Genomic DNA, 20,408 nt, shown 5'->3' on the forward strand with positions numbered 1-20,408 from the left:
TCGCTCTCAAAATAAATATACTTAAAAATTAAAAAAAAAAAAGAAAAATTAAAAAAAAAAAAAAAGAAATCCAACTGTTTAAGCTAGCTGAAAAAAGGCAGGTCAAACTTAGCATGAGAAACAGAAACACAATGGGGGATGGTGGTGACTATGAAGAAAAGAAGAAAACATTGCCCATTTGATATATTACTTAGCGTGGAGACTTGACTGTGTATGACAGAGATCAACGTTTTAATTAATTTCCCTTTATGTAAAAGTCAGTCCTAGAAGGGCATGCAGTGTTCAGGGGCCCAAACTCATCTACTGTTGCTTCACCACTCCTGGGGTATTGCTATCCTTCACAGGGTCCAAGATAGCCCATTACCATGTCCACAGTTCAGCCATCAGGTAGAGGAACAACATTACTCTACAAACCTATTACTTTAGGGGCCAAACATGAAATCTGCCCACCTTTCCTAAGACTATTGGCTGGAACAATCATACAGCTATCCCTAATTGAAAAGACACTGCAACAGCTAATCTTCACTTGGGGCAGCCACATGTCTAGCTAAAAACTCTAGTACCGTGGAGGAAAAAGGAGATTGCATATGGGGGGAAAACCATCAGACTCTACTGCTGATCGAGAGCCATCGCTTAGATCCAGGTGATTTTTGCCATGTGGGAATGTGGATCCACTATTGCCTGACGGTTACATTCTTTTTTCCGAAAATTAAGGCAAAAATCTCAGAGTTTTATGTAAGATATCTGAATTTTAAAGTACTGCCTCCACCAAAAAATGAAAATAAGAGCTAAAATGCTGTGCAGGTCATATAAAATATACTGGAGACCATCACTGTTGCTTTGCAATTTGTGACATACACGATTAGTACAGAATGAACAGGGAGATGCCTTCTCAGCAATTCAATTTGGTTTCCAGTTTTAGAAAATGTATTAACAGTGCAAATTGTCAGTAGTACAAAAATAAAAGAGATACATAAATGATTTTGACAAATGTGGAATCTGGACCATCCCAAATGATTATATTCTCAGGAAAGAACAAAGCTTTTTTTTTTTTTTAATTGTATTAAAAAAGGTTCCTATTGTCCCTTCAAATTTAGTCATTTGTACTGTTGTAAAACATTGTTTCCTTGTGAATATATAACATCGTTTTCTTGTAAGAACCCATTTAATAGTCCATTTCTAATAAGCCAACACCAATACTGAGATGATTGAGCTGTGGACATCAGCTATAAGCATTAAAAGAGAGTACCAGAAGGACCCAAAGATGGCTGAGGCAGGCAGCCTCCCAGAAGAATGGGTTAAACCTTTCAGCAAACAGTGCACAGAAGTAGAAATCCAAACGGCCAGCAGCCAGAATCAAGTATTCAGCTTCATAAGTACTCAGGGAAACACAAACTAAACCCTCAGTGAATCATCACTAAGCACCAGACTGCCAAACTTACAACAACGACAATGCCTAGTTTACACAAAGATGTAGGGCAATAGAAACTCACATCCCTTGCTAGTGGGAATGTTAACTGGTCCGATCATTTTGGAAATTTGCATGCCCTATACCCAGAGATCCTTTCTTAGGTATATCCCTAGAGAATCTCATGCCAAAGAATAAGCTTCATAGCAGCACAGTTCACAAGAAGACAAACAACCTGAATATCTCCTAACAATAGAAATGATAGAATTGTAGTGTATTCATACAATGGAATACCATACAGCAAACATATATAGCTTCACCAAACATGATGAAACTCACAAACAATAAAAAAAGAAGCCAGACCCAAAATAATTCACAATCCCATGTTGTAAAATAAGCCACGTGAAACTAGGGATTCTTATGTAGGTGGTAAAAGTATAAAGCCAAACAAGAAAATACGTACCTCTAGGGAAAGAGGATTTTGCTGAAGGGGAAGGGGCACAGTACACAAGGGGGGGTGGTGGGGAGAGAGGGGTTAGAGGATCCTGGCAACGTTCCTCCCTAGGTGTGGCCATGTGGCTGTGCATTTTCGAATTTGCTCTTTAAACCAAACCTACTTGTTTTATGCATTCTTCTGTGTGATATAATTCACATCAAAAACTAAATCAGACGTGGCGAGCGGGTGGAAGCGAGGAACTGAAGAGCAAGCTCAGTGCCGTGTAGAGGCCAAGAGCGCCAGTGGCCAACAAAAGCAAGAGGCTGTAACTTACTAACCAAAAAGGGAACCCAACCAGGGTGTTAGAAACCAGGGCACATTATTCTAAGGTTAATCTTGATCATTTTCAGAGTTTAGGACCAAGAAAGATTTCACGTTTGAGTGGACTGACAATAGCTGAGAGCTTCTTTGTTCACCCTCGGAAGAACTCAGCCTCAGCCGGGGAATTTGCCTGGGAGCCTGAGGCCACGTGGATCCACTGAGCTTGAAGGCCCCTCCCAGCCGGCTGGCAAGCAGGCAGGCAGGCAGCGCAGGGCAGGGCAAGGAGGTTCAGTTTATATGAATCAGGATCAACCTGAGAATCCAGAGGGAGGGTCTGAGAGCAGCTGGGAGGTGAGCAGCCCTGGATGGAGATGTCTCTGCCTTTCTCCAGCACTGAATGAACTCACCCTGACGGGGCATTCTTGACCTTAATGGCAATGGAAATGTTATTTTAAAGATGCACTTGACCAGAATTGCCAACAGGGACTGGTTTCTCAAGGTCCTGGCCAGAGAGAATACTCATAAATCTATAGGACTTGTTACTTCTCAGTAACTAAACCAGAAATTGCTTTTCTTCATCATGTTGGCAGGAATGTAGATGTCACATTGAAAAACATGGGTGTGCTTCATCTGATGACCTAGGTAGAACCCCTCCATTTAGGTATTCCAGATTCCAATTCTGACAGCTCTCTAGGAGGAAGCAGCCCATGACCCACCATTTCGCCAATGTGACTATTTTTTCAGGCGATGATTCCCTTTGGCATTCTCAAGCCCCCTGTCTTGGGCTCTTGTTTTTCTTCGCTGACCTCAAAAACCCTGTAGGAATGTGCCAACCTCACTCATTTTTGAGAAAGCCACGTGGCTGGCAAAACTGAGGCCACCCTTTGTGTCCGTGGGAGCACTTGTGTGGCAACAGCCACCCCCAGCAAATGTGTGCACCTGTTTGTGGCTAATTGGGCACATGCTCACAGAGACAACCAGCCACCTGCCATTCTGAGGCTGAAGTGCAGGCAGTTAGCAAACTGTGCTACTGCTTTCCAGAGCAGGCCAATCACTGAGTTCCCTTGAAGATGGCGGCTGTCTGTGCTTGGTGTAGGGGCATCCCTAGGTTTCTAGGACACTTCGAAAAAACAAGCCCCAGCCCCAACCTTCCTTTTTTTTTTTTTTTTTTTTTTTTTGATGCTAAAGCTCTTCCTTAGCTGAAACCCAAAGCAAAAGTGCCTAGAGAGCACATGTTAAATACAAGGACCCAATGGAAATGACTGTAGCAACTTTACTACACAAAAAAATAAACTAAGCTATTTAAAAAGTAACTTAGGGCTGGAGTCTTTTTCTCCATATATAACTCAAAACCCGTATTTCATAAAAATGTATATGCAGGGCACCTGACTGGCTCAGTTGGTAGAGCGTGAGACTCCTGATCTCAGGGCTGTGAGCTTAAGCCCCTCATTGGGCATAGAGATTACTTTAAACCATTTAATAAAATAAATAATTAAAAAAACACTCCTGGGTCGATATAATATGTTGCTAAAAAATGTACATGTAAATGTAAAAACACTGTAGCTAATGCCTGTTCAAACACTCAAGATTAAGTCTACCATGTAGTCTAAATATCATCAGAAATTAAATAAGGGGGAAAAAAGAAAGTAAGTAAAAGGGTGTGAAAAGGGACATCCAGGGACTTGGGCAAGCTGTCACAGCTGGGAGTTCTAATGCTATGTTCCATGCAAACTAAAGATTTGCAGTCATTAGGAATTGTGCTAATTAAAAACATTTGCTAGTCTCCTGGCATTGCCCTGTAGAGACCCTGATGATAAGCTACTTCCTTATCTACGCTTGCTTGAAACCCAGGCACTTCACTGACCGACCAGGACATGGTCATGATCATACTAGGTAGAAAAAGTGCACACAATGGCAGTCACATGGTGGAGTATGTGCCGACTCAACTACTTGCTGGATCCAGGATTTAAGGATGATAGCTTGTTTAGCCATGTCATTATTAAAAGGTATCGGTTACTGTGTATAAACAGGAACTTCCTTGAGCAGTCTACTGGACTGATTAACACACGGTGATCAGCAATTTAAGGTATGTTATCAGTTTACTTCGAGTGGTTTTTCACCGGCCAGAACGCCTTCAAACCACCCTGTTTTAATTTAAAAAAAAAAAAAAATATCGCATTTCTTTCAGTTATCTCTGAACTTGGTCTTCTATGAAGAGTCTGGTTTATTAGCTCCTTGACTTAATAACGAGGGAGTTCTAATGGCAAATTTCTTTCTGCCAGTTCCTAGTAAGGGGACATTAAAATCGCAAGCATAAGAAACACAGAAGTTATCACATCACAGTCCCCAGACCAGCAGAATCAGTATTATCTCAGAACTTGTTAGAAATGCAAATTTTTGAGTCCTGCCCCAGACCTGCTGAATCAGAAGGGCTCAAGGGGAACCTAGCAATAGAATAATAGAATACACACATCATAAAACACAAAGAGATTTTCAAAAAAGAGACAGTAATCAACCATTTAAAACAGAAAAGAAGGTTCAGGAGTATGAGGACATTCTAGGACCTTAGTTTGGAGACTCTGGGTGGCTGACCCAGCAGTGATGCCAGGTGAGCATGTCATTTAGTCCCCAAAAGAAATGCTTCGAATAACAGTCTCGCACTGACTGAGCATTATTAGATGGCAGAGTCTGGGTGAAAACCTTTCCCTACAGGTGTATCATGCTGTTGTTATCACCAGCTCCCCCATTTCACAGATGTGAAAACTGAGATTTTAGACAGATTAATTTAAACTGGCACAGTAAGGGGGCGCCTGGGTGGCTCAGTCAGTAAAGCGTCCGACTTCGGCTCAGGTCACGATCTTGTGGTCCATGAGTTCGAGCCCCACGTCGGGCTCTGGGCTGATGGCTCAGAGCCTGGAGCCTGCTTCTGATTCTGTGTCTCCCTCTCTCTCTGCCTCTCCCCCATTCATGCTCTGTCTCTCTCTGTCTCAAAAATAAAAATAAAAACATTAAAAAAAATTAAAAAAAAAATAAACTGGCACAGTAAGAAAGTAGCAGATGTGACTCCAAACCTGTGCTTTACCCTCTTTGCCTAACTCCTCCAGATTCTAAAGAGAAGGGTCAGAAAATGGGGAAAGGGTAGTTGAGGAAGGAAAGATTCATCAGCTTAACTTGGGGCTTTACAATTTATAAACATGGTGGCCACTGACTGGTTCTATGACAGTTTCTTGGGGGAGGACAGGTGGCTTTTTAAAGTTAGATTAATCTGGATCAGCCAAAGGCTGAATTAAACTGCACGAGAGATCTGAACACAGATAACAAAACACATATTCGTGTTTCTTGAACCAAACCAAAACAACCCTCAGTCCACAGTTGTCCCCTAACAGCAAAGATAGCAAATTTCATTAAAAATTTTTCTTTTTCTTAAAAAGCTACAGAATCAGACCCCACTCATCTTCAGCAGAATTTTACATCCAAACTCACCTGAACCTCACTTCAGAAAAGCAGCTCTCCACCTCAACAAAGGCTCCTTCAACCCCACAAAGTATTCCTGATGCCCCATTTTTTTTTTTTTTGCTACTGCCTCAAAATTTCATAGTAAGCTCTCTGCTCCCGACCAGTTATCTCTGTTATAGGAGTCCAAGTCCTGGGACGGGATGGAGAAAGTAGGAAACACCTAGACGCGTTCATTCATAGTCAATTGTCTGCAAGGGCAGAAAGCTAGGCTGCAACTCCCTCAATTGTCTAATGTCACCACTACAAACAATTAGGACAGAAAAACTGCTTACAGACCGAGGTGATTTTCCAGTAGCTACGACGAAGCGCCCTCCTTGCCTTCCACCCCTCCAGACCAAACCGCAGCCGGCCGGCGGGGCGAGCTCAGCTCCTTGGGTCCAAACGCTGAGATCCCAGACGGGAAACCGGCGCACGGAGGTCTGAAGACTTAACCAAGGGCCCCGCAGGGAGGTGGCGCTACGTCTCGAGCGCCGGCAGCGGGGGAGCTGGCCCCGGGGACTCCAGGTCCGGGACGCGGACTGGGAAGGAGGGGAGGAGGCGCAGGAGGGGACTGGAAAGCTGTAGTGGAAGCGGGGAGGGGCCGGAAAAGCCAGGCAGGCTGGTCCAGACTTCGACCGCTCCCCTCCCAGGTCACAGGGTCTTTCCATTCTTGGAATTTCCCCCCACCCCCACCCCCTCTAAATGTTTCTGGATCACACCTCCAGCCAAATCACTGAGAGCCTTACAGAAGTCATCTTCCAGGCCTCCCGCTGAAGATCCAGAGTCCCCACTGCTTCCGGGGAAAGGGGTGCCCCCCCCCCCCCCTTCGTCATTGAGCAAATGAAGCCCTTTCACTGGGGTTCAGGTGTGAACATGCATTTCCAGGCCGCCTCTGATCTCCAGCTCCCTCGGACCTCTCAGCTCCTTAGCAGGACAATAAAAAAAACTGGCTTTAAAGGGGACTGTTCTGGGTGGTTCAGTGTGGCAGACAAGGGCTTGGCATTTTACTTAGAGGAACGCACTGAAGCCTCTTAGCAAACCTAGACATAGGCACTATTTCCAATTCATAGATAAGGGAACTGAGGTTGAGAAAAGTCACCTAGTGGGGTGCCTGGGTGGCTCACTGGGTTTGGCTCAGGTTGTGATCTCACAGTTTGGGAGTTTGAGCCCAACATGAGGCTCCATGCTGAGAGCTCGGAGCCTGCTTGAGATTCTCTCCACCCCCCAGCCTGCTTGAGATTCTCTCCCCTCCTCCCCCCCCCCACCCCTCTCTCTCTGAAAATAAATAAATAATCTTCAAAAAAAAAATCACCTGGCTGCTCCCACCACCAGAACTTGCACAGAGGGAGCCAGGACTTGGATGCAGGTGACTGCAAAGCTTCTGCTTAGAAACATCAACAGACCAACCAACCAAGCAGCTGGGTCTCCACCTGTGATGTGCAATAATAAGGTTTGGTCTGAGAACTGAATTCAGTCCCAGGTCTCTGTGCTCTGTAGGCCTTCTGTGGTCTCAGATAAGCTAACTTTGTAAGCCTTGGCTTCTTTATTATAAAAATAGGGACGGTGTCCTGTCTGTCAGCAGAATGCTGTGACGGCACCTGACTACGTTCAGTAAACGTGTTCTTGTGTTCTTTCATTTCTGACAGTGACCAGAGAGCTTACTGAACTCTTTATTCCCCCGTGCTCAGACCAGGCTAGGGGTGGATTATTACCACCAAGAAGAATCCCCAGTGGGTGGTCTAGGTTAGAGTTGCCAGATTAAATACTTAGGACACACTTCTACTAAAAAAAAATTATTCCTTGTTGAAGCACTATAAGGTACACCTGAAACTAATATAACACTGTATGTTAAGTATAATGGAATAAAAATAATATTCATGATCTAAAATTCAAATTTAAGCAGGCATCCTCTATTTTTATTTGCTAAAACTGCCAACCCTTAAGGGTTGGTAATAAACAACACGGGGAGAAAACTATGGAAGCACCTTGCCAAGTCCCAAGTTGTAAGTAGTTTTAGGATTGGTTCAGCAGTGTCCACTATAACTGGTTCAAGTTCAGCTTTGAATCTTGCTCTTCCCACATCATGACCAGTCCACAGAATTTGTATCGGACCTTCCTTATCTCAGTGCTGTACCCAAGATGCAAGGAATCTGCTTGGTGAGAAACACAGTATCCTTTCAGCTTGAATTCTTTCGCCATTAGATTTTTGTCCATGGCCTAACTTGTAACACAGGGCAAATTAACTCCGTCCATCTGCATGCTTGATAGTGATCAACTATCAAACTATTTTTTTAAGTCAAAAGAATTTCTGATAATAATGAAAATGTGATGAGAGATTTTTCTAAACATTAGCCAGCTCACTGAGGATTCTAATCATGTCTACTTTGAAACTTCTACTCTTTCAGAAGAAAGAAAATTCGTAAGAAGGACTCAGGCTGAGAAGCAGGTTAAGGTGAAAATCTGTAAACATAGCAAAATAAAAATATTTCACAAATTCATAGGGACAGAAGGTAGAATGGTGGTTGTCAGGAGCTGGGGTTGGGGTGATGGGGCAGGGTATTTAATGGCCATAGGCTTTCAGTTTTGCTAAGATGAAGAGTTCTGGAGATCGGTTGCGTAACAATGAGAATATATTGTACACTTCTGAATTACACACTTAAAAGTGGTTAAGAATGGTAAATTTTATGTCAGTATATTTTGCTGTAAGTTTTCAAAACGATCTCTCATACAAATCTTGAGTTAGAAAAAAGGACATGTGGAAGAAAAATAATCAATACAAATCAAGTTTTCTGTAAAGACGGTGAAGACAAATCTGTTCCTCTCCTGGGAAACTGCCTACGAGGCAAGTGAAAATTATTTACGGTGAGCTTGAAGCCCCACAAATTTATCCCTTCGTCCTAGATGTGTGACTCAGTGTGTCCTTCCTGATCACGCCAAAAGTGGACTTAACCACATCAGCCATTTGAATAGATAATAAGACTGAGTATGTGTTGTGTTTTTACTCAGTGCTTCTTGAGCCAAATGCAAAGGCACTGAAATGTGTATCAGTGAGGGGATGTAGAAGTCATTCCTCAAAATGCCATCCCTTAGTTCAGGCCGACTCTGAATGGCTTGCCCTTCGGGGAGAGAAGCACCTGTCATGGTACTTTCTATTCCTACTGAACCCCAAATACGCAGATGTCTTAGCTGCTATCTGAAAGGCCCAGGCAAGACTGGGTTTCATATTAGTACCAAGTAGCAGAGATGGTGCAAAGGCCTGGATCCCTCCTGGCACGGGGTTGATCCTCACTGTGGTGTTAGCAGCCGTCTAAGTTACATAAAGGTGGAACTTCGGGTCTTTTATTTTCGTTTACTTGCATCAAGTCTTAAAACTGTCCAAAGCAAACTGTTCTGAAATGCAAAATACTGAAGCTGTGAAATACAAATGCCTGGATTCCTAGCCTGATTCTGCCCGTAGCTGGTGAATCAGGGCTTAGTTTTCTGTAAAACAGACATGAAAGCCCTTTCCTCACAGGGTCATTTAAGAAAAAAATTTTAATGCTTATTTATTTTTTGAGAGAGAGGGAGGGAGATAGAATGTGAGTGGTGGGGTGGGGGGAGGTGCAGAGAGAGAGGGAGACACAGAATCGGAAGCAGGCTCCAGGCACTGAGCTGTATGCAGGGCTTGAACTCACGAACCATGAGATCATGACCTGAGCCAAAGTCGGACGCTTAACTGACTGAGCCACCCAGGTGCCCCTCACAGGGTAATTTTAAAGTCCGAACAAGACTGTACAGGCATTTAGAAAAACTTTTTAAAAAGTCCAAACGAGATAATAGTCTGAGAATGAGTTCTGTGAACTGCTAAGAACTGTCAAAACAGACAAAAATATTTGCTTCTATTCAAACAATGGCAATACCTTTCTTTTCTAAAAGCTACAGCAAAACAGCTTTTACAGTCTGAAATATACTTAAAACACGCTAGGCACTCAACTCAGCATATAACCATAATCCACTCAAGAATCCTCTTCCACAAATAGGATTACCACCCCCATTTACAGATGGAAAAACTGAGAAATAAAGAGGTGAGACGTCCAGGAGCACACCTAGCTCCTCAGGATGGAACTGGGAAGGGGACCCAGCAAGACCCCAGGGCCTACGCCAGCGTAGAGGACGGGACATTGCTGCCAGAAACAGGCCATGCAAAGTTGTCTCGCCTCTGGCTCTAGGAGTTGCCCCGCGGCCTAAATGCATCTCATCAAACATCAAACATCTCATCAAACATCCTTTCGATTCACTTTTGAGGAGTTATCCAGAGGAAAGGCAGAGTGGAAATTCAGAGAATGAGGTTTCAGATCCAAATTCCAGGTGTGCAAGATATGGGACCTTGGTTGCCAGCCTCAGCCTGCAAATCTGCAGAATGAGCATCTCAGTAGCTACCATTTGAGGACAAAATGATACAAAGAACGTAAGAGTGCCTGGGACCTAGTAGATAGATGATGGTAAAAGCAATGTGCATGACGGTGAAGTGAGGGCATGAGCTCTGCCATCCGATGGCCTCAGTTCTAATCTCAGCTCCACATCTTACCAGCTGTGTGACTTGGGCAAGTTAACTCAACTTCTCTGGGCCTCAGCTGTAAAATGCGGATAATAATCATAGCCAGCTCTTGGAATTGATACAAAGATTAAGGGCATGAGTATTCAGGAAGCTTTTAGAAACGAGTATTACAGGCACCAAGCACTGCTCTAAACCCCTTTTCGTGCATTACGTCTGTTCATTTTCACAGGAGCCCCATGAGGTAGAGGTTATGTTACACCTCGTGCTTCAGACCTGGGAGATCATGCAAAATGGAATCAGAATGGGCAAGGCAAGGGGCGCCTGGGTGGCTCAGTCAGTTAAGCGTCCCACTTCGGCTCAGGTCAAGATCTCGTGGTTGGTGAAGTCAAGCCCCGCGTCCGGCTCTGTGTTGACAGCTCACAGCCTGGATCCGGCTTTGGATTCTGTGTCTCCCTCTCTCTCTGCTCCTCCCCCCACTCGCCATCTGTCTCTGTCTCTCTCTCAAAAAATAAACAAACATTAAAAAACATTAAAAAAAGAAAAGAAAGGGCTAAGACCTTCCACACATACGCAAAAAAAAAAAAAAAAAAAAAAAAGCCGATTTGTAGAATTCTGTGTGGTTCCACCTTTCTCATTGGAGGACCTGTTTAGACACCAGAAGAGGCACCTTCTTTCAATAATCTATTCAACATCCAGGCCTCACCACTGGCACCAGCCACACAGTTTGCAAGACCCTGTGACAAATGAAAACGTGGAGCCCCTTGTTAAAAAAATCATTACCAATTTCAAAATGGGGACAGAAGAGCATCAACCAAGCTTGGGGCCCCGCTGAGCCGGGGGCCCCATGTGACTGCACAGGTCACACACCCATGAAGTCCACCCTGCCAACAGCTTTTTCCCCCCGGTAGGTTTCCATTGTCTTAATTGCTTCCTTTCCGCCTGCCCAGCCTCGGACGCCTGTGCCCAAACTGAATGAGCTTGTTGACAGAGCCTCTGGGTGCCAGCGGGTTTTGGACAGGGCCTCCCACACACTGCTGCGGAGAGTCATGGGCTCCCGGCTCTGGGTGGCAGGGAGAAGCTGAAGCCTTGGTTTGGGAAGTTTGCGTTAGGCAAAGATCGGTAAGCCACCGATCTTACATTCATTCTGAAAGAGGACGCGGTGCCCGAGAGGTGGACGTGACTGTGTGGAACTTCGACGTTTTTAAAATACAAAATGGCGTCTAAAACAACGCTGACAAAAGCTGTTGAGGCTCCAAAAGTGTTGGAGGCTGATCGATGAAAACACACTGACATGCAAAGAAGGAAAATTAGCAACATTTTTCCTCCCACCGTCCTGAGACAATTGTTAAGTCATGACAAACATAACAATAGCTTAATTTTTTTCTGCCCCTACCTTTATCCAGGCAGCGTGCAAAAAAACACGGTCATACTGTACTGCATATTTGAACGTTGCTAAGAGAGATCTTAAATGTCCTCATCACCAGAAAAAAAAAAAAAAGTCACAACTACATCTGGTGATGGGTGTTAAGGAGATTTATTGTGGTGATCCCTGCACACTATATACAATGTCTAATCATCATGTAGATTGCTGCACCTGAAACTAATGTTACATGTCAATCATACCTTAATAAATTTTTTTTTTTTAAAGAACCGTAATTATCCCTTTACAGATAAGGAAACTGAGTTTTAGAGATGTTCAGTACCTTAGTTAAGACTGTCCACCAGTGAGAGGTGGAATCTAGAACTCAGCTCTGCCTAACTTCAGAATCCACTCTCAGGGCGCCTGGGTGGCTCAGCCAGTTAAACATCTGACTCTTGGCTTTAGCTCAGGTCATGATCTCGTGGCTTGTAGGTTCGAGCCCTGCCATCGGGCTCTGTGTTGACATTGCGGAGCCTGCTTGGGATCCTCTCTCTCTCTCCCTCCCTCTCTCTCTCTCTGCCCCTCCCCCACCTATCCTTCCCTCTCAAAATAAATAAATAAACTTAAAAAATGTTTTTAATAATAATAAAAAAAGAATACACTCTCTTGTAGTCTCTATGGTGGAGAGGTATGTGGCTGTACAAAAAGAAAATAGTAAGACTTCTAATGGTATTTATTTGTATCTATTTCTTTGAACTCGTTAAGCTGGCTCATGCCTTGCCACACATTTTTCTTTTGTAAATATTTTATTCTGAATAGGATGTTGGTATGGTTCCACATGCATGTAACTGTTACAAATAGATAAATAAATAAAACATATGCTTACATTGGGAATGAATGTGCTGTATGAACAAAAAAAAATTCAGAGGATACTGCACTATACTGTAACTTACACACCGGTTTTCAAGCATGTATTGCGTGTTTGAATATCCTGGCACACATTTTTTGTGTTTTTTTAAAGGGATAATATATATACTTCTGTTTTATTTTCCACTTTGTATATTGTAATGATCTTTCCATGTCAATAGACGTTCATCTACAACAATATTTTTAATATAAATGCTAGACTCCTTAAGCATAAATTTTGCTAAGTAAGACCTGATGATTTACAATAAGAATCTGAGCTCTGTCCTAAATTCCTATTCTTAGCTCATCTCATCCTACCCCAATGAATGGTGGAATATAATCAAGTACCTAGAAGCCAGGGACTCTTCTTAAAAAAATGCATCTCTCTTCCCAGAATAATTGGAATCGGGGTCTCAAAAAGATATTTGCATACGTGTGTCCATCCAGAATTATTCATAAGAATAAAAAATTGGAAGTAAACTGAGTGTCCATCCATGGATGAGCAGATAAACAAAATGTGGTCTATACACCCAATGGGATATTATTCAGCCTTAAAATAGAAGAAATTCGGGCTCACGGTACAACATAGATGAGATCCGTAAGGACATGATGGTAAGTAAAATAAGCCAGTCACTAGAAGACAAATACTGCATGAGGTGCCCAGAACAGGCAAATTCACAGAGACAGAAAGTGGAATGGTGGGTGCCCAGGGCTGGTGGAGGGGGGCACATGTGTTACTATTTAATGGGTACAGAGTTTTAGTTTTGCAGGAAGAAAAATTCTGGAGGCAGATGGTGGGGATGGCTGCACAACAATGTGCACCACTAAACTGTGCACTTAATAACTGCTAAGATGGTTTTTAAAAAAAAAAAAAAAAAGGCCACAAAAACCACCTACACCTCACTATAATTGATGGGACTCAGGGGAAAGTGGAAGCCAGCTCCCAAGTACTACAACATCTCCATTCTGTACCAGGCACCCTGAAAGCTACATTATCTCATTTACTCCACAAAACAAACCTCTTAAAGAAAAAGGACCTTAGATTCAGGAGGTCATGCCACCTGCAGATTGGGAGGGCTTGCCTCACACTCACACCGGCCTCTCTGACTCCAGAGTGCATGCCTTTCCCCAGCGTCTCCTACAAAGGAGACAGGAAATACAGTCTGCTTCCATCACAGCCCTTGGTTGGTCCAGCTCCTCATATATGTTAGGTATTTAATCTACACAAATGAATGGAGTGGAACGATGAGAAAAAGGCAAGGCATCCAAGGGCCCGATGATCGAGAGCTCACTTCCTGCCTTCTCACTCTTAAACTGTCTCCTCGAGTGACTAATATTAGACTCGGGGCTACTGCGCTGATAACACCACTTACCAGGGTAGAGTCCACTGCCTGCCGTCCCTCACTGCCTTCCAGCAGGGACAGCAGGGATGCACATAGGTCCGCTTATATAGATGGAAGTGAAAACGGTAAATCTGAGACAGTTGGGGTACACAGACTGCAGGTCTGGTCTTGTCTACCTGAATTGTCATGGATATGTCACTCCTTAGTTCATCAGCTATAAGATGAGTGTTCAAATGCCTGGTATTGGGCAGCTCTAACATCCTGTGCTTAGAAGAGATGAAAAAGTGCCCATTGTGTGGGATGGCTGATTTTTTCCAAATTCAGAGCTCTTTGGAAAAAGCAAGTTCAGAACTTGCTGAATGTTTATCCTGCCTAAGAGTTGATGGAATTAAAATCTAGGGTAGTAATGAATCTGGCAGGAAGTACAAAGAACAGACTTCCCCAAATTGCTTATCTTTTAAAGGCATTTTAATACTGAGTTTTCAGCAAATAAATGAACCCACACTTAACAAGGTGAGGTCCAGAGAACATTGAACAAGAGGCTCATACGTCAGGGACAAACAAGTGTAGGAAACACTGTTTACATGTTTTCTTCTAGGAGATTCGCTATAGACATGAGCAGATTGGAAACTTACCAAAAAGAACTTGAATTTTGTTTAACTCTTGACCAGGTATTTCCCAATCATTTGTCCACGATTCCCTACGTGTTGTTACCTTGTTTGTTTATTCATCATAACTCTTAACATCTGGCCAAGTCATTGGGAAACATGAAACCATAATATGGTAATATAAATATAATGCTGCACAGAATTTCTTAATCTCGTTTGTAGTATGGGGATAATATTATACCAAGTTCACAGGGTGAAGATGATTAATGAATTAATGTTTGTAAAACATGTAAAACCACCAAACACTTAGATGTATTTACAAATCATTAAAAATGAAGCATTAAAGCACTGAACTGATATTCAGAAGGATTTGTCTATATCTTTAGGTCAAACTTGAAAAGACAGTCATTTCACAGGGAGAGAGAAAAGCTGCTTCTTGACAGTTTTTCTTCACAAAAGCCTTTTGCTGATTCAGGACAGCCCTTGTCCAAAACAAGACAGAAATGTTCAATTTCTGTCCAGTCAGTCTTCTTCATTCTGCCAGCAAGAAAGGTAATGATTCTTACAGTTTGTGTTGGAATCCAAAACGGGAGACTCCTGACGGCGGTAAAGAGCAGGAGTCCTGGAGTCCTAATTCTGTCACTCTCTAGCTATGCGACCTAGACAGTAAGCCACTTGCTTGCTCCAAGTCTCAGCTTTCCCATCTGTAAAATGGGGATACTAACAGCTGCCTATCATCACAGGGTTGATGTGATGTATATTAGGAACAATAACAATGCCATGTAACATTTACGGAGACCCTGAACCCAGAAACCGGGTTCCAGAGAGGTTAGCTAGCCACAGTTCTACAGCAAGGGTCTGGGCCTGGATTTGAACCCAAGCAGTTAAATTCCAGAGCTCCTGTTTTCACGACTGCCTCCCCATTGATGTAAGCATTGGGCACAGCACCAAGCCCACGGGAGCTGCTATTTTTATTATTGTAACTGATGTTACAGGTTCTGGAAACGGAAGAAAATTTTAGAGCTTTTAAGTGCTCTAGAGATATAGGACCGAGGCCGGAAAGTACTTTAAAGTCTTTGATTTTTTTCTCCCCTCCCTCATTAACTACTCTTAGGGACTCCACAAAAGCTCCTTTCCCATGGGAAATAGCTGCATTTTTTTTTTTTTTTTTTTTTTTTTTTTTTGAGCACAGCTGTAAGTTGTGAATTATTCCTTCCCATTTGAAGCTGGGTGACAATGTACTCTCATTCTGACCCAGCACTGAATTGCAAATTGTAGTCACTCACTTTTTCTTACAAGCAGAAGTGCCCTAATCACATGGTTATTCGGTAACTTCCACCTTTCAGGATCTTAAGAAAAAAGGGGGGAAAAAAGGCTTTGCTTTTATAAACTCATTTGTGGCTGGCTCAGTGATAAAGCCTTGAGCCTTGTCAGCTTTCAGGAATTCTCTGCGTTTGTCTGTGTTCTGTTACCCAAGCAGCTTGTTATCTTTGCAGCTTAAAGGCTGACTTGGGAATTCAGACTGTCACCTATTTAAAGAGAATGAAAGTCCACCCTCCCCTCTACTATTTTAATTAACTTTCAGGGAGCAAGGTTTCCTACTGGTTATGATAATGTTCACTTAAAATACTCTTAAGGAAGCATGGCAGGAAGCTAAATAAGAAGGGGAGGATTGTTGTTTTTTAAAGGCATTCCAGAAGAAGAGTTTGAGCAAAGCCACGCAGGGGCGATAGTACAGAGTATGTGGAGGAAGGAGAAGAGAGGCATGAACAGATATGAACAGCAGAGTATAGGAAATTTAAGTACATCATATAGACTAAGTAGAGCCTCGAGGCCAGGTTAGGGTGTTGGAGGGTCTCTGCAATGGGAACCCGAGAGATTCTTAGAAGGTGAAAATGATGATCCCATTAATGTGAGGAAGATAACTAGGGTCTGTTGTGGGTGGTTGTGGGTGATGGAATCAGAAAAGACCCAGGAGATCACTGGCTCTGGGACATTGTTCCCTTGGGCCTGATTTTCCATCTATTAATTTGTTAAATGGCAATAACATTTGTGGTGGGGACTGAATAAAATCACGCGTGGACTTTGAAAATAATGTCATCGAAAGCACTCAAACTATACACACAGAGCTGTCCAGTCGGGTTGAGCGGAGGGGAATGAGGGCTGAGAAAGCAAGCACTCTGATAGAGGAAGAGAAAGGAGTTGACTGACAGACGGAGGAAATAGGTGGGAGGGAGAAGGGGAAATCCTCAGCGATGATTCAAGAGAGAAAGGTGATGTCACACATAGGGAGACAGGGAAGAGGTGCTGCTTTGGGGGGCTGGGATCCTGGTGGGTTCAGCTTCGGAAATGCTGAATTTGAGACAGCCGGAGATAATTCACAAGGAGTGGGTGGGCCAGAGCAGCATTAAATAGGAGTTTCCAGGCACGTGGGTGGCTCAGTTGGCTAAGTGTCTGACTCTCGGTTTCTCTCAGGTCATGATCTCACGGTTCACGGGATCCAGGCCCATGTGGGGCTCTGTGCTGACAGTGTGGAGCCTGCTTGGGATTCTTTCTCTCTCTCTCTCTCTCTCTCCCTCTCCCTCCCTCTCTCTCTGTCTGTCTCAAAATACATAAATAAAGTTAAAAAAAGAAGTAGGTGTTCAATCACTTTTTAAATTGAGAAAGCCACATCGCTCTGGTCTTGGAACTTACTCAGTGACATTTTTGGAGGTTCAAACCTCAGTGAGTAAACTCAGTTTAGTTCTAAAAGCCAAGAGCTACAGCCACCCACATGTGAACCAACAGAAATGCGGGATTCAGAATGGCCCTCGAGGTAGCCCTTGACAGAAGGCCAAGTTCCCTGGAATGAGATGCCCGCACCTATGTGTCATTGTGTCCTCAGTGCCTAGACTGGGGCTGACGCATTTTAGGCATTCAGTCGATGTTACTGGATAAAGCTATAAACTTTGTATAATTTTAATTTAGTGATCAAGAATGTGAAAACTCCATTTTAGCACGTTGTACTCTGCCTTTTTAAGGAACATCCCTCTGCCTGTTTCGACCTGAGAAATATCCTGTAAGAAAATAATCACAGATAACCACCTCCCAACTACACCAAGATGTTCACCACAGCATAATTTATATACCAAAAAATTCATATTTGAAGCAACAGGGGGGATGGAAGGAACTATTCGAAGCATTTTGCAAATATTCATTTCATTCTCATAGCAATGCTACAGGGTGTATACTATTAATATAAGTTCCATTTTGCAGATGAGGAAGTTGAGGCCTGGGCACTTTAAATAACCTGCTCAAAGTTACACAGGGAGTAAGTAGCAGACGTTGGCATCTGAGTAAGTCTGTCTGATTCTATGTCTTTGCTTTAACCAATATACAACATTGCCTTGAGGTACTTAATTTTGCCTGATTGTCTTAAATTATAACAAAACTTTGGAGGAAAAATATATTCTCTCCACTCAGAGGAGGAACAATCACATCACAGGGAGGGGGTGGGTGGTAGCAAGGAATCACAATTCTGCCTCATTATAAACCCAATGTCAACAGTTCACAGTACCTTATTCTTTCCTTTACCCTGGTCAGCAATCACTAATGCTTGCTTGCAAAACAATCTGTACTTCCAAAGTTGTTCCACACCATTCATCTCCTCAAAAACCATCCTGCCAAGTCACTACTTTCATTAATCCCAATTTACAGATGAGGAAGCCGAGGCCCCGAAAGGACAAGCAGCTCACTTAGGGTCATGTTGCTAGTTCCTTGGTGGCCGGTCTCCCATTCCTTCTACTCCTCAGTGTGGGTCAGACAAGTTCAGAACAGTGTCCTCCAGTTCATCAGCCTAGTAATCACTCAGGAAACCAGCAGGCACAGAGCAAAGTTAAAAAGGAGGATTGGTTCGGGCTTGGAGCAACTAACTCACCAACCTTGAAGTCTTAGGGCTAAAAGGTCTAGACTTACTACCAAAGGACTTTCAGTCCTAGGCAAGAGATCTTCCCTAAGGAAGTTTGTGACATCAGCCTGTCTCTTCTGTTCTTCCCCTTAATACGCGATTCAGCTTGTTCAAAACCACCTTGGTCCCAAAAGTCTCTTCCCAGGTTGCCAAGAGACAGGACAGGATGATGATAATGAGGAAGGCAATGATGACACTAGAATAATTGATAATAATAGCCAAAGTGTACAGAGAGCTTACTCCATGCCAGAAACTTCCCCGGGCAATGTTTACATACATTTGATCTCCCAATCTACAGCTGCTAATCTAGGGGGCAGGTAGCATCTTCCTGATGAGGAAATGAGGCTCAGAGAGTGTCCATCACATGCCTGGCAGGCAGAAAATGGGGAAGGAAGGGTTAGCAGTTCACAGACTGCAGAGTGAGCTTCTGGCCCTAAAGCCCTCATTTATCAATCAACTTCAGACTCACCCCCTAACATGATGACTGACATTCCTCACATGTCTGATCCTCCTAGGGAATAGGGCTTCTCCAAGAAAGCCAAGCGCGGAGAACCCAGCAGCGTCATGTCAAGGATCTAGAAACTAATTTATCCTCCTCGTATCCCAACATTTCCTTTTAATTAAAAACAAAATTGGCATTTATAGGTCTTCCTGTTTTTTTTCAAAGCGTTTTTCCTAACTTGAACACAAATTAAAAAAAGAAAAAAGTAACACGGTGCAAAACAAAGTTAACGAATGTGGTGAACGGATCATGGCCTGTTAAGTGGACTCCTCAGTCATTTTCCCAAACTGAACAGGCAGACTTGGAGGTTCTGAGGTGAAGGAGTACTCCGTGACTGGAGGTTTTCAAGCTTGGAAGGCATTGTTCCGTAAGCAGTCCCTTAAGGAGCATACTATTCAAAGCCTTGGCTGGGAACGAGTACTAGGTGATCTGTAAATAATCTACGGGTAAAGTTTACCAGGAGTGGAACATTAACGTGGAAGAGGTGAGGCTTTCGATGGGTCATTGGCCTGTGGTCTGTTCCTAATTGGAGGCCCTGCTTTCGCCTTTAACCGTTTCTGCTTCTCCAACTACAGCTACTGTGTGAAAAGGACAGAAAGGAGCAGGTAGAGCATGAATTCAAATACAAATACTCTGATGAGGTGGCCAGCTAGGCAGTTAGAACCAGTAAGTGTCCCCGTGGCGACAATACAACTGTTAGGTCAAGTGTATGAAGGGTGAGGCCCCTTCAGGGCAGCTGCAAAAAGAAAGCCCCTATTAATCCCTTAACTAAGCAGCTGATAGAGTTTATCTTTTTGTGCATGTGTTATAACTCTTCCAACACAGGATTTTTTTTTTTTTTTTGTCCAACACAGGATTATTATAAGTTTAATAAAGCACAGCCTACCAAAGCTTTTTGCGGATTTCTTCATCTTGCTAACAGATAACAGAAACTAGAACTTTGGAGGGCTTCTGTTTACAATTCACTGTCACTCTGGCTTGAAAAATGGTAAGAAAGCTTCATTGCTGGATTCATTCACAGAAAGAATAGGTCCCTATTTGAAGAGGGAAGAGATCTCAGTCTCCCGCTCTGAGATCGACTTTCTTTTGAGTTTGCATCCATTGTTATTTAAAGCAACAGCATTCAGCTACGGTTCAGCTAGGGTTATTTTGCACAGTAATATCAGAAAAGGAAACATTACCTGGTATAATCCCCTTTGGCTTCCTGAAATAAAACACAATGATAGACGATCAATATGTATGTACGTGGATTAAGCGAATGAATTTCACTCTGGGTCTCGTTTCCCACTTTGAGTGCCTGAATTTTGTTTGGAGGAATGTACACGAGGAAGCTTTCTCTGTGGCCACGGAGAATGTGGCACTGGTGAGAAAACATTAGTATCCATGAAATATTTCTTATTCTTAACAGAAGAGACAGATATATCTGAAAAAGCACAGATGACTAGGTCTTCTTTTAGGTTTCTAAGATCATGTGATACATGCTTGTTTATCCGAGCAGCACACTTTTTAGTCTGGACGCAGACTTTTTAAACCAGGGTGTAGGTAA

General features: G+C 43.1%; 1 protein-coding gene across 11 annotated transcripts in view; it reads right to left on the reverse strand.

The window, feature by feature from the left end:
* The window catches only part of FRMD4B (FERM domain containing 4B), a 318,608-nt gene that overhangs the window by 49,531 nt on the left and 248,669 nt on the right, over positions 1–20,408 (reverse strand). For all 11 annotated transcript variants that reach the window (XM_019469743.2, XM_019469744.2, XM_019469748.2 and 8 more), the window contains one exon: positions 20,044–20,066. In XM_019469743.2, the coding sequence (XP_019325288.2) occupies positions 20,044–20,066 (23 nt within the window). The remainder of the gene's footprint in view (positions 1–20,043; positions 20,067–20,408) is intronic.

This window comes from Panthera pardus, unplaced genomic scaffold (assembly GCF_024362965.1).
Source record: "Panthera pardus isolate Hobbes unplaced genomic scaffold, ASM2436296v1 HiC_scaffold_8, whole genome shotgun sequence".
Taxonomy (NCBI): domain Eukaryota; kingdom Metazoa; phylum Chordata; class Mammalia; order Carnivora; family Felidae; genus Panthera; species Panthera pardus.